This window comes from Vulpes vulpes, chromosome 16 (genome assembly GCF_048418805.1).
Source record: "Vulpes vulpes isolate BD-2025 chromosome 16, VulVul3, whole genome shotgun sequence".
NCBI lineage: Eukaryota > Metazoa > Chordata > Mammalia > Carnivora > Canidae > Vulpes > Vulpes vulpes.
Genome location: NC_132795.1, coordinates 55,985,492 through 56,000,316, shown reverse-complemented (window position 1 = coordinate 56,000,316; position 14,825 = coordinate 55,985,492). Strand labels below are relative to the sequence as shown.

The 14,825-nt window shown below is 54.2% G+C and overlaps 1 protein-coding gene across 1 annotated transcript; it reads right to left on the bottom strand.

Annotated features, from left to right (window-relative positions):
* Positions 1 to 1,758: 1,758 nt before the first annotated feature.
* On the bottom strand, positions 1,759 to 14,742 carry TST (thiosulfate sulfurtransferase). The gene is made up of 3 exons (XM_072742184.1): positions 14,624 to 14,742; positions 13,287 to 13,902; positions 1,759 to 2,217 (listed from the first exon to the last, which is right to left on the bottom strand). Exons 2-3 carry the CDS (start codon positions 13,897 to 13,899, stop codon positions 1,919 to 1,921), a joined length of 912 nt encoding a protein of 303 aa, XP_072598285.1. The 5' UTR covers positions 13,900 to 13,902; positions 14,624 to 14,742; the 3' UTR covers positions 1,759 to 1,918.
* Positions 14,743 to 14,825: the final 83 nt, after the last annotated feature.

The window sequence follows — 14,825 nt, the reverse complement described above, 5'->3', positions numbered from 1 at the left end:
CGCCTCACTGGTCTCCTGGGATTGCTCTTATTCTCTCGTTAATCATCCATGGCTGCGTGACAGTATTATCACAAACTTAGCAGCTTCACTCATATTCCCTATGGCAGTTGCTGTGGGTCATGGGTCTGGGTGTGGCTTAGCTGGGTTCCCTGGCCATTTGAGGACCTAAAGCTGGTGTGACAAGACAGCATGGAGGCAGGAGGGGTCAGCCCTAGCCCTCTTCCCCGCAGACCCTGCAGCCTTCAGCCTGACCCAGCCTGACCCCCAGTCTCCTCAGCATTTACTGGGCTCCTACTTGCCCCAACGCCAGGCTAGGGGCTGGGGCGTGTCCCTGGTGGATTTGGTCTGTGCCCTCCATGGCCCTGTCCTTGCCCAGGAAGGCTGCACAGTGGAAGCAGGAAATCCCATTTGGTGAGGCCAGGGCTCAGCTTGCAGGCTGTCAGGGGATAGCAGGTCTCTCAAGGTGCTACCCAGACACCCGACAATAGGACAACACTCCTGTGCCCAGAGCCTGGACATAGACCAGGACCTGAGCTCAGGATTCCCGTCTCACGTTCCAGCTTTGCGCTTCCCAGGGCACCTGGTCAAATAACCACTTCGGGCTGAGCCTGTGGAAAGGTAGTGCCCTCCGCCCCAACCGCCTTATGAGTAATAGGTGTCTGCGACCCTGCTCCCTGCTGCCTCCCCTGCTCACACACCACCCGGGACAGAGGTCTGTCCTCCCTGGCTCATCTCCCCCCACCCATGTCTGGGATCTGTAAGTAGTGAATCTTGTGACTTAACTTCATTTGTGTGGGTGTATTGAAATTGCATCTTCCGTCGAAATAAACCCAAGATTTTCACTTTCCCAAGTGGGAGCCAAGATGCTGAGGGGGCTACCGGCCGACCCTTTGGGGATGACTTGTGCCCCCTCAGTCAGCAAGTTGTAACCTGATGATTCTTTTTTTTTTTTTTTTTTTTAATTCATAAGAAACACAGAGAGAGAGGCAGAGACACAGGCAGAGGGAGAAGCAGTTTCCTCGAGGGGAATCTGATGTGGGACTCGATCCCAGGACCCTGGGATCATGACCTGAGCTGAAGGCAGATGCTCAACTGCTGAGCCACCCAGGTGTCCCTAACCTAATGATTCTTAATTTGGTTCACCAGCTATGGGACCCCCAGCACAGGGCCCCAAAGGAAGGCTCAGAAAGCCTGTTTCTAGGAAACTCAAAACCCAGCCACATGGGCCCAGTCTTCTACTGTAGCTTCACATTGCCAGGGCTCTGGAACCTTCTCCCGGGCCTGAGGCTGCTTCTCCAGCCCCTTTTCATGTGCTTCCTAGGAGGGTCTTATTCTGAGCCAGGAAGGACACCGCAGGTAGAGGCCCCCTTCCTCAGGCCCACCTCTGAGCATCGCCTCTTCTGAGAGGCATCAAGGCCTGAGTTGTGTGACACCCCTTTGGAAGGCCGGGTGGCCCCTACCTTATCCCCCGCACCCAGAGGGCTGGGCCTAGAGCAGGAGCGGTTGGCATCGGCTAGCCTTGGTTTCACTTCTCTCCAGCTCCTTGGTACCCCATCCAGGTAGGCCCCAGTATACCCCACCTGACATGGGACAATACATGGCTTCCAAAACGAAATAATAGAGCGGCAGCCTGAGTGTGGGCTCCCCAGTGAGGGACTGCTCTGGAAATTTCTTGCCTTGGTGTGTTCTAAGGAGCCTGAAAGAAATGAGCACATGGGGCAAGGGAGGAACCCAGGGAGAGGCAGACAAACACAGCTATTCAGAAAAGGCAGTTTATTCCAGTGTCTGGGGGGAAAGGAGGGCTTTACACAGCAATTTTAAAACCTGGTCAGTCTCCTTGGCTAAAGAGGTACGCGCTGCATGTCAGGCTGCGGTCACTAAACAGATGGGAGCTGCCAGCCGGCGACAAGGACCCTGCTCAGGCCTTCTCGCGCTTCCACTGGGACACACGGGTCTCCGGGGGTGCCCGGTGGAACCACTCGAACCAGGAGCCATCGTAGACGGCCACGTCGGGCTTGCCGCAGAGGTAGGCGGCAAGGGCGACGTGGCAGGCGGTGACCCCCTTCCGGCACGTGGCGATGAGGGGCTGCGCTAAGTTCACCTTCTTGGCCTCGAACATAGCACGCAGCTCCTCCAGGCTCTTCTCGAAGCCGTCCTCGGTCAAGAAGTCCATGAACGGCATGTTGACTGAGCCTCGGATGTGGCCGGAGTCCAGTCCTGGGTGCAGCAGAGGACAGGGTTAGGACGGCATGGGGGTTGGGGGGTAGTGGGGGGGAAGATAGCCAAAGAAGCTTTGGCTATAAGGACAGGGAGCTTCAGAAACAAAAGTAACACCCTTGGCCTTCTCAGAGCTCAAATTACTCCTGGCCCAACCTACCTTCAATGCTGGAGACATAAGACAAAGGGCGCCCCCTTCCCCAAAGCCTGCCTCTGAGTAAGGATGCCCGAAGTCAGACCTGCTTGAGAGGACAGGGGTGAGTCCCAGCTCTGCTATTTACTGAGCTCTTTACTAACATTTACCTCGGGCAAATGCTTCACTTCTCTGGATCAGTTTTCCCACCTGTAAAATGGGCTCCGTGGCACAGACCTATCTCACAGGGCTGTGGAGAAGTGGCTGTTACGTGCCGAATGGTAAGAACACAGCGGTGGACATGGCCCAGGCTCAGGGAGATTACAGTCTAGCAAGAAAGACAGATGCAGGGCAGCCTGGGTGGCTCAGCGGTTTAGCACTGCCTTCAGCCCAGGGCCTGATCCTGGAGACCCAGAATCGAGTTCCGTGTTGGGCTCCCTGTATGGAGTCTGCTTCTCCCTCTGCCTGTGTCTCTGCCCCTCCCTCCATGTCTCTCATGAATAAATAAAATCTTTAAAAAAAAAAAAAAAGAAAGATGCTAAGCAGATAGCATAAGATTCATGAACTATAACGTCACCCAGTTTACAGATGTATACACTGAGGCAGGGCAGCATGAAATGGCTCACCTACAGCCACACAGAGAGGCAAAGGAAAATCCCCTGATTTTCCTGTTAAGCAGAGTCATAGAAAGAGCTAGACATAAGTATCCCAGCTCTGCCACTTGCCAAAAGGGTGACTTTAAGCAAGTGATGTCACTTCTCTGAGCCTCAGTTTCTCCAGGGGGTGAAATGGGACTGAAAGTATTGACGGGCCCAGGCTGCTGTGAGGAGCAAAGCACCAGCTACTGCACCTGGCCCACGCACCCGCAGATGCCAATGCTCCCGCCCTTTACCACCTACCCTGGAGAGGGGGGTATGGGAGCGAGGTGGTCCCTGCAGACCCTTCCTAGAAATGCTGAGAGGCTTGGATAGAAGGGAGTGGGGGTCTGAGCTGGCTCCGAGGTCCATTCCGGACAGGTCTCCCCTCCCAATGAGGCCCCCCTGCCACATCTAGTTTCAGAACAGTCAGCAAAGGGGTCTGGGCCAAGGCCTTGGTCCTGCCCTCAGCACACCAAAGGTCGCTCCTCTCTTCTTCAAGCACCCCACACCCTGGCAGCCTTTGGATGCTGGGAGTGGGACCCAAGGCAGATTCAGGCATCTCTTTGGGCCCCCCCTTCCTCCAAAATTCCCCACCACACCCTTAAACCTGGACCATGGACAGGGCAGGACCAGGGTGGGCAGCAGTGGGAGGGAAAGGACCCGACGGAGGCACACAGGGTGCAGGGGGCAGGGTGCAGCCAGGAGGCCTGCATCCCTGAGCCTCAGCCTCCCCATCTGTGAAATAGGGAGATAACCCCAACTACCTCACAGCCTTGTGAGCCCCTAGAGACCCTGGGTACATAGTAGGTGCACAATCGTGCCAGCAACATCCCATTCCCTGTGCCCTGGAGCCAAAGAGCCTTCCAAAATTCACTGGCATGCGTCAAGAGTTCCTTTGATTGCTGTCCTGACTTACAAATTACAGTGAGTTCTTCCTGTTGTAATTTTTATCTTTTTGTCCGGACATTTTAATCTGAGACTCGATGTGTGCTGACCCTACCAATGAGGAACAACAGATCCATTGGCTTCAAGGGCGCCCTTTGCCAAGACACCCAACTTAAAAATCTCTCGGCATCCAGGCAGTGGGCTGAATTTAAGTGCACTTAGAAGTGCAAGCGTTTGTTAAACTCTGAATGCTGTTTTGTTTCTTTCCTCCCATCCACGATGGAAACAGCTTCAGTGCTTTCTTCCAGTTGCATAAAAGGCACCTCTTCTGAGTAAAGGAGTCGGGGGGGGGGGGGGGGGGGGGGTTTCTGTGACTCTGGCTTCCCAAACTGGGTCAACCTCAGGAGGTGGGGGGGAGGGGGGTCCTCCTTTCACATCTGCCAGCGAGGACCCAGGGCCTGTCTGAGGAATTTCAATGAGCAGGCACTGACCGCCTGTGCGTGACAAGGCCCAGGATGAACCCAGCCTGGAGAACCTTGGAGAAGAGCCAACTGAAGCAAAAGCATGTGGGCCCAGAAGCAGGGGCTCCTGCTGCTTTGCTCCCAAGTCCAACTTCCCCTGGAGGCTCCTGGCTTTCCTCCCCACCCCCGGCAGGCAGGCCACCATGCTCAGACCTCAGCACCAGGCACCAGACAGTGGGTTAGCTCAAGAGGTTTATCTTCCAGAATCCTTACAAATCCTCTGATGGGAAGCCTGGGCTCCAAGAGGTGAGGAAACTTGCCTCGGGACACACGGGTGTGTGAAGTGAAGTCAGGTCTGTCTGACCCTAAGAGATGTGTCCTTTGACTACCCTGAGCCTTCCTGGAGAAGGAAACTGAGGCAGGGGAATGGATGAGATGACCCCCTCATGTTTCTCAACTGCTCAGAGGCCTGGGACTTTGTGCTGCAACTTTGGCCAACAAGATGCCAGTCCTTGGGGGAGGTCATGGGGAGGATGTGACCCATGCTCTGGACTCTGGGTCCCTGTCCTTGGAATGTGCATTCGGCTTGCCTTCCCTGCTCCCAGAGCCTGCACCAAGAACATGGCCTTGAGATAGTGATGTGGTGCTGAGACCAGCTGGACAGTGTGTATGCGACTTGAGCCAATAAAGGCCTCCATATAAACTTTTAAGATCTGGCAGGTGGACATGAAAATCTCCTCCTCTTGGGGCTGGACAGGACAAGTCTCAAAAGGAGGTTTCCTTGCTTATTAAACCTGCCACCTACCCATCTGGGGCGGCCTGCTCTTTCTTTAGTCTCTCCCCAGCTCAGCATCTGGGGCTGGTTTCAGATGACCCTGGGGAGGCTCCAGAGGAGGCTGTGAACTAAAAGTTGGCAGGCCAGCCAGGGGACTGAAGAATTGGAAAGTGGCATCGGTCCAGGAAATCTTATGTCGGCCAGTGACCTCTAAGTGGGGAGGGGTGGCCCATGCGTTAGGTGCCTGTGGACCTCTGAGTGAGTCCAGGGACGCCCCGAAAACTCTGACTGCTTTACTGAGCTTGTTTGAGGAACTATACCCAGAGCATCGTGCCAGAGACATGAAATATGAGCGGTTGTCACAGTGTACTGGCTGCCACTGTAGGTAGTTCAGCTGGACACTGATGCCCCAGCTAGAGGCTCAAAGTCAAGTTAGGATGAAGACTCCGGAGTTTGTGACAAAGGCTGATTAGAGTGCTGAGAGGTGGATCCCCAGGCAAGTGACCAGAAGGAAGAGGAGGATGTTGTGGTTGAGGAGGAAACCCGGGAGTTGCCCCCACACCTTCCCACCCCTAATGCAAAGGAAAATTTTAAATAGCAATAATCCCCAAACCTAGGGGAAAACTAAATCCAAAGTTGCAAATCTTATCTCTTTGAGATGTAAACACCCCATGAGATAACCAAGATAGTACCCACAGAGACAGTGGGAAAAAAATCTAGGGGTGGGGGCGGATACACACTGTTCTAGAAGTTCCCTGCCCAGGGATCCCTGGGTGGCTTGGTGGTTTAGCGCCTGCCTTCAGCCCAGGGCATGATCCTGGAGTCCCTGGATCAAGTCCCACATTGGGATCCCTGCGTGGAGCCTGCTTCTCCCTCTGCCTGTGTCTCACCTCTCTGTGTCTCTCATGAATAAATAAATAAATCTTAAAAAAAAAAAAAAAAGAAGTTCCCTTGCCCCAAACCTAGTCCACAGACTCCCTAAAATTACTCACCAAGGGCTAAGTTATGAGGTTTCTGTCTGTATGTTTATATATATCTATGGATATATGTTCAATATGCATGTTTTTCTACCTCCTGAAGGTATTGCCAAAATTGATCTGTACATGAGTTCTTCAATTAGCTTAAATATAAGCTATATCAAAGTGAACTTTCATAAAACTGAAATTTAAATTTCTCTCATCTGCTATAACAGATAAAGTTTTCTCAGATGATTGGTCTGTTCTTGATGGGACTGTGAAAGGCTTTTCTTTGCCTTTTAGGTAACCTACCTAGAAAACAAGGGTTCTGTGTTTTATCAAAATAAAATCCTGTGCTTCATGCAGTCTTTACCAGGTCTTTGATTAGTTAAGAAAATGGAGTCTTCTCTATTAAAAGAGCTCCTTGTTTGTTTTTACATCTGTGCAATTTCTCTATTTGTCTCTGAAGCCTTAAATTGTCACTTTGGCTAAATGGATAACTGAATATTGTTTCATGATGATCCATACTCCTTTGCAAACACCTATTTTAAAACCTTTTAATGTTTTTGCCAAATCAAATTCTAAATGAAGCTTTACTGACTTTGAACTAACTTTGGGATTTTCCTGGACCAGCTCAAAAGATTTGGTTTTTCTCCTTATAAGAGGGAAATATTAAACTAGCCAGGCATTTCATATGTTAAATTACATGGGGAGCATCGTCAAGTAGGAAGTGATGCTAATTTTTCCTTAGGAACTATTTATATTGAAGTTATCAATAGAAGTGTTCCAGAAGGTATAAAATTCCTAAACATCTGATTATGTCCTAGTATAATGTTACCAATCATAATCTTGGTTTTTACTTTAAAATACTTATCACAGAGGCACCTGGGTGGCATCACAGTGGTTAAGCATCTGACTTCAGCTCAGGTCGTGAACCCCTGGATTCCCGGGATTGAGTCCTGGAGCTTCTCCCTCTGCCTGTGTCTCTGCCTCTTCCTGTGTGTCTCTCATGAATAAAAAAAAAATCTTTTTTAAAATTAAAAAAAAAAATCAAAAAAATAACCTCATTCCCTTGTCGATTACATTAGAATGAATTCTCATGGGAGTTATTGTTTTTACTGTGATGTTTTGCAAAGCATTTCTTTTTTTTTTTTTTTAAGATTTTATTTATTTATTCATGAGACGCACAGAGAGAGAGAGAGAGGCAGAGACATAGGCAGAAGGAGAAGCAGGCTCCATGCAGGGAGCCCAATGCGGGACTCAATCCCGGGTCTCCAGGATCGCACCCTGGGCCAAAGGCAGGCGCTAAACCACTGAGCCACCCAGGGATCCCTTGCAAAGCATTTCTTGCAAAAAAATGTTTCATCTTTAGGGAGATTCATGGGCAAGAGGGATGAATAGAGGTTTCTGCTAACTAAGATCATACCACTGACCTGAGTAAGAATTAATTACATGGGATGGTAGCCCAAGAACTGCCCCTTCTCTCCTTCACATCAGTAAAATGTGCCCATTACATTGATGCTATAATGCTAACGTGAAAACTTTTATCTGCTGCAAAACATGCTGCAGGCTTTGCTGGAACATCTGTAAGGCAAGAATGGTGGTAAATGTACAGAAAATTCAAGGCCCAGGCACTATAATAAAGTTTTTGGGAATTGTTTGGTCGGGTGAGATGTGTTCCCAGATATTGCGACTGGTAAGATACAAGTCCATCTGACCCCAAAGGTGGTGAAAGAGATGCAAGCCTTTGTAGGGATTTCAGAGTTTCTGAGCACTTTTATTTCCCATGGCACAGTGCCACTGTTCCTTATGCTGCCTGGTGAAGAAGCGGTGACTGGGGATCAGAATAGCAAGCTGCCTTTGAGAGGGTAAAAAATACTAATGAAATGTTGCATCTCTGGGCATCTCCCAAGCAGTGCTCTCATTTGAGTAAAAGAGTCTGGGACTCCAGAAGATATGGGTCAGGCACTGTGGTAGTCAGACACTACCTCCATGGAGCACCAGCTCCCAGCAGTGTCCACAGCCCCCTCCAGATAGAGATGCTCAGGGAGGAATGAACCGCAGCAGCCAGTGGGCTCAACTCAGACAGGTCTGGCTGGTAGTCACTCTTGAGCCCTGCTTTTAATTGGATCAACCCTATTGCTTGGGCAATGGGGGAAGCTGAGGGGTGGATGACCATGAATGGGCCCTTATGGGGTCAGGATATATGATGGACTATTTGGGCTTGCCTCCAAGACCCTGAGGCAGTCCTCACTTTTCCATATCCCAGCTCATGGGGCATCTTGACACCCTTGAGCATTCAGAAGGCCAATGCACTTGTGTGAGTACAATCCCTAGCAATTGGCTCTTCAGTGGATATAGCAGAGTGGATGCATGGGAAGAGCAGCCACCATTGTGCCTGGGGGGGGTCCCCCTATTGTCAAGGATGCTGACTTGCCTCTGAAATAGAGTGGCTTGGTTAATGCCGTAACAGCATGTCCTTTGTGTTGTACATGACAACCAAGGCAACTGGCAACGGAGCCTGGGGCCATTCATCAGAATTCCCAACTGATGACAGATTGGCAAACTGGTTATATTGCCCCTCCTCCCCCTTAGTGAGGGGTTTCCATATGCCTGGTTTGTGTGGACACTGTGTTTGGCCTAATCCAGCCTTCCCTTGTCACTATGCAAACCAGGCTGCCACCATGAAGGTATTAGAGAAATGCAATACCGTGTTTAGATACCCTCATTGACTAGATAGCGATTGGGGGTCATACTGCAAAACTGGGCCAAAGGGCATGACATAGACTGGAGGTCCCATTTCCCCTATAACCCATAAGCAGTAGGGTTGATAAAAAAAAAAAATAAAGAAAAATGAATATTAAAGCAGCAGATTAAAAGACTCACAGGGAAAACCACCTTGGCTGGGTGCACGGAAGCACTGTCCTAGGCTGTCATACACATTTGAATGATCAACCCGTAGGGCTTGTCTCCCCATATGCCAGACTGGGGACCCTTGCTGAGACACTCAACACCGTAAAGGTATGAAAGTGGAGGGAGATAACCACAGCCCTGCTAGCTGCGGATCATCGTGCTATACTGCTGAGAACACTAAGGCCATCACACCTGGGCAAGGTGTCATCTACTGGAATTTTCTGAGATGTCCCACCAGGATGGGGGAGTTGCTTCACATCCTTGGGTGAGGGGGAACTGTTCAATCTCTGCTGGGATCTCATGGTCCTGCTGTAAGGCAGACTTGTTAAAATGCATACCTGGAACAGAATGAATGCCACTGGGAGAGGGGAAGAGGTGGGGGTCCTGGGCTGGCACATCCTGTCCCCCATCCATTTCCTCACTCACTCCTGACAGCGCAGACAACCTCCCTCTCCTCAAGGCCAGGTGTGTATGTTCTGCTTCCCCTGGTACAATCATTTACCTGTTTTTCCCCTCCATTGGCCTGAGGGAAGTTCTCACACACACAGAGGCCCTTACTAAACTCACCCAGCAAGCCTTGAATGATAGCCAACAAAACCTGTCCTTGCTGAACACTGAAATATCGTCAATGAGAAAAGCTGTCCTCTAAAACAGGGTGGCCTTAGATATATTGCTGCCTTGCAAGGAGGCACCTGTGCCCTTACCCTGAATGTTGTGTGTTCATATCTCAGGAGTCTATTGTGTCATCTTCACTAAATCACATGAGAATACGAGTGAATGCCCTGAATGATCTGACCCCTAGCCTAGGGGACTCAATAAATCAATGGTTCAGATCACGGGGCTCCTGATGGAAAATATTACCCTGACTTGGGCAATCTTTGTCTTATTCTGTACTTTCTCTTGGATGTGCCTCATCTGCCTCCAATGTAGCCAAATAGCCACCAAAGGAGTCCCCACCATGCTCACAAAACCCCTTGCTGATCACTCAGGGCACAACACAGAAGAGGCAGGATGTGAAGTTCTGGGAGCTGATATGAGGGGTAGAAAGTTGGGGGAGGCCATGGAGAGGACATAACCACCAGTTGACCCATGAACTGGACCGGGACAACTAGAGGCTCCTCTTCCCCTCCCCTGTCCTTGGAATGTGCATTCCGCTTGCCTTCCCCACTCCCAGAGGCTGCCCTAAGGACATGGCCTTGAGATAGTGATGTGGTGCCAAGACCAGCTGGGCAGTGTCTATGTGATTCAACCCAGTTAAGACCTCTGTATAAACTTTTAAGATCTGACAGGTGGGTGTCGAAATCTCATCTTGTGGTCGGCCACCCAAGACAAGCCTTGTGAGTAAGTTCCTTTGCTTATTCAACCTGCCGCCAACCAGTCTGGGGTGGCCTGCTTTCTTGGGTCCTTCCCTGCCCTCTGCATCTGGGGGCTGGTTTCAGAGGACCCCAGGAAGCTCCCAGCTCCTGAGACTGTGAACTAGTCAAGGGTGTGAGGTAATGTCTTCCAGGCCACTGATACCCACTGTGTGGGTATCACTGTGTGGGTTTTGGGGGCCAGGAAAACCCGTTTGGCTCTTTCTTGCTTTCCTCCTAAAAACACAACGCAGTCCGGTGCAGGCTGCCACGGTGGGCAGCTCCCAATCCTGGCCACTGGGAGGCAGCTCAGCACTCTTCTGCACCCTGGGGGTGGAGGTGGGGGGAGACAGGAAAAGGGGCCACAGGATCCCATGAAGCAACACTACACTGTGAAGCTATGACCTTTCCCCCCAAGTCCCTGTGTTTGCTTACACAGCAGTGGCCTTGGGAAACAGCCCCACTTTGAGGCCTGCCGACTGGGGTCAAATCTTGGCCACTCTGCCTCCTTAGAGAACCCTCTCCTCCCTTTTCCCAACTGCAGAGTGGGAACTGCCATCTTCCACCCCACGCGGGGTGGCTGTAGGTGTCAAGGAGAGAACATGCATAAATCATTGTGCAGATAAAAATGCCCACAAGGGGGGTCGATCTCCTCCCTTTTCACCCTCACGGGAGGAAAAGAAAATGAGGTTTGTCAAGAGCTGGCTGGCTCCAACTCCTTCGCTGGCTTCTTCCCCCAGCGCTCTAGAAGGTGAGCGTGTTCTCGAGGTGAAGGGCTCACAACAGGCGGCAGAGGACAGGGTGCCAGCTCAGGTCTGCCTGACTCTCAGCCCCTTACAAACAGGAACAAAGGTGCCAGGAGGCATAGAGCTGGGGAGCACAGAGCTGGGGCCAGAGAGGTTGCTTGCCTAGTGTCAGTAGGAAGCAGCTGTCGGGTGTCTAGGGCCCTGGTCCCAGCTCCTCCTCCAGGACACTCTTTCCACAGCCTGCCATCCACACTACCCTGGATGTTACATCTGGACCGCTGAGCCCACGGGCTTCCTTCCTGACCCCACCCCAAGGTGGGGGCTGCAAAGTCAGGGAGCCTGATATACCTCTGTGCCCCCAAAGTATGCGGTTTGGGAGGCCAGCAAAGCCTTCTAGGGAAGGAAGTGCCACATGCAGGCTTTCTAGTTGGCCCTGGCCTCTGCACAGCTCCTTACCTTTCTCAAAATCCCCTTCCAGCATTTAAATAAGTGCAGAGCCAGGTGGCCAAGGCTGGTATCCCCTCTTCTCATTTTATAATAAGAGAACCCAGAGAGGCCAAGAAATTGGGATGGAAGTCCCACCACAATGGAGGGGCTCATCTTGCAGGAAGGAGGATCCATGCTCCCCCCTGGGGGATCCCAGAAGAGGTGGGAGGAAGTAGGGAGCAGGGTGATGGGGAGGGACCCCCTCGCTGAGCCTCGGTGCCCTCATCCGAAACCAGGAGTGAGGAAATCGGCTCTGACATCTCTAACCTTACTGGATCTGACATCTCTTCACTTATTTGCAGCTCGCTCAGGGCAAGCTGTGAGGCAGGTAGAGAAACAATTCTATCATTTCCCCCCCACCTCAGTGGCAGTGGTAAGTCCCAAGGAGAGAAGGTATCTTGGACCAAGGCCAGGAGGGGGCTGCAGGAGGTCCGTGCCAGAAGTCTCTGCATCTTCGACTCCAGATTTTCAGAGAACAAGGTGGGCAGGAAAAACACAGGGCCTGCAAAAAGCCATGGCTCTGCCACTAGCTAGCCCTAGGGCCTTGACCTGCCCCTTCCTCTGTGTGCCTCCGGCTCCCCTCTGTCTGATGAGATGACCTTTCAGGACCTCCAGCTCTAAGAGTGTCCAAAACAGTTTTCACAGAAAACTTTCCTCTCCCTCAGAGGCACAGAAAGGAGGAGCAATTTTTCAGCAAGTTAGGAAAAACGTTGCACAGGACTTAGATTCTGCAGACCCTGACCGAGGACAGAGCCCAGAGCCAAGAGGTGCCGGCCACTCTGAGAGAGGCCACCAGAGAGAGGCCCCTAAAGCAGTGAGATCCCGGCCACCAGAAGTGCCCAGGCAGGGGCTGGAGGAAACCGGGCCAGGGTTGATGGTGAGACATCTATGGTTCCCTGTTCGGAGGTTCTAGAACTCAGCACTTCCTCCCCTGAGGCTCCCCCCACCTCCAGTGATCTGGAACCCTCCCGGCCTCCCCTTTGTCCACAGGAGAGGACTGAAGAGCCACCTCCCTGTGGATGCCCGGCGGATGCCTGGTTTAGAGTACTGGTTTAAAACTAGTTTCAATGTCGACCCTGCCACTTCACTGAGCAAGTAACTTAATGTCCGCACATCTGTGTTTCCTTCTCTCTAAAATGGGGATGTTAAGCCTTCTTGAATGAGATAACGCAGAGTCAAAGTGCTTAGCATGAAATGGCAGTTACTTTTATAAGCTCTGTAAATAGGCTGCAGCTGTTTGGAAAGGTCAGGGGGCCCCGGAGAGCTGGAAGGAGTGAGGGGGTGCTGCGGGCAGGGCGTTGTTGATGTCTATATGGGTTTCTAGGGAACTAGAGAGGCGCTGGGAAGTTAGGTATCCCTGAGAGCATTGGTACAGAGATGCGTGTGCTGGCTCGTAGACACACTTTTGTGCATGTAAGGGAGTAGTGCCTGGGCATGGATGTGGGTGGAGATGTCACCGGGCACCTCTCTGAGGCCACCGCCGGGCGGATGCTAGGTTGCTTGTTAGCGCGTGGCTATGGGAACACATAAGCAGGTCCTCAGGCCACGGAGCCAGAAGAGCTTTTAGATTTGGCTCTGTTCTCTCATTTCACAGATGCAGACCTGGGGGCCCTACCTAAGGGGAGACTGAGGACAACACCTGGCCAGGGCCCCGGACATCCTTAGGGTCCATCATTCCACCGGGCATTACTCCCCAGGGGCCACCCACCCACCAGGACACCTACCTACTGCATCTGGCTCTGGCTCAGTGCCCAGGTACCGTCCTTGGGACCGTGAATCCACCAGCTGGAACCTCTTAGACTCGAGGTTCTCCAGCACCTGCTCGTAGGTCTTGAGCAGGGAGCGGTCCAGGGTGGCTTTGAAGACGGCCGGCTCTGGGCGCGAGGGCTCAGATGTCACCGGGTGGCCCTCCTTCAGCCAGTTCCGGAAGCCGCCATTGAGCACCGACACGGTGCGGTGGCCAAACACACGGAACATCCACCAGACCCGCGGCGCATAGAAGCAGCCCAGGTTGTCACCGTCATACACCACCACGTGCGTCTGGTTGCCGATGCCCAGGCGGCCCACGTAGTCGGCGAAGTGGGCCTCGCTGGGCAGCATCATCTCGTAGGGCGACGCCGTGTTCCGGCACTCCTCTATGTCAAAGAAGGAGGCGCCGGGCACATGCCGCTCCAGGTACTCCTTGCGGGCCTGGCGGGTGCCCGGCGAGTACCAGGACGCGTCCAGCACCCGCAGGCCGGGCCCCAGCTTGCCAGCCCGAACCGACTCCGCCAGCCACTTGGTGGAGACCAGCGCCCGGTAGAGCACCTGATGAACCATGGTTTCAGCTCTGCGCATCACCTGGCGCGGGTGGAAACCAGGAGAGAGAGCGGCATGAGGTCTGTGTGTGTGCAGCGGGGCGGGACCTGGGAGGAGCTCGTTCTCCCACCGCTGTCCCCGAGGGTGGCGTGTTGGCGGCGGCCCGGCAACCCGCGGCGCCGCCCGGGCAGGCGGTGGGAAGGGTTTGCCCGGTCCCCGAGGAAAGGCGGCTCCGCCCCTCCTTGGGGCCCCCCGCGCGGGGGGCGGGGCCGGAGCCTCCGAGGGCCCCAGAAGGGGGAGCCGGCGGGGAGGGCGTCCGGCCCGGGGAGCGGCGGTGCGCGTCCTCGGGATCGTGCCAGGAGGCAGCGGCGCTGGGATGCCCAGGAGGGGCGGGGAGAGGGCCCGTGGGGCTCAGAGCCCCCCGGCCGGGAGGGCCGGGGAGTGGGCGCCGGGGGAGGGGTCGCTGGGGCCAGCACACGCCCCCGCCCGCGCCTCCGGCGAGCCCGCCCGCCGCCAGTCTCCGCAGCCTGCGCGGGCTCCCCCCGCCTCCTGAACGCCCGCGCCCGGCCCCGGCCCCCGCCCCGGCCCCGGCCCCGGCTCGGTGCCCTCTGCCCCTGCTCCGCCCGAGGTTACCCGGCCCCCGCCCCCGCTCCCCCGCCCCGCTGTCGCCGGCGGGGACCCTCCCCGGGGTCGCCGGGGCCACACCGGCGGCCAATCCCGAGCGCCCGGGCGCCTGGCCGCCGCCCCACCCGGCCGCACTCACTCGCCCTCGCCGCCGCCCTGGCGCTCGCCCCTGACCGCGGGAGAAGTTGGCGGGTCCAACCCCAGCCCACACCTCCCCGGCCGGCCCGCACCATCGCGCCGCCGCCGCAGGGGGGTCCGCCGCGCCGCCCCGCCGCGCCCCCGCCCCCGCCGCACCCCCCGCGCGCCCGCCCCCGCCGCAGCCCCCGCGCGCCGCCCCCGAG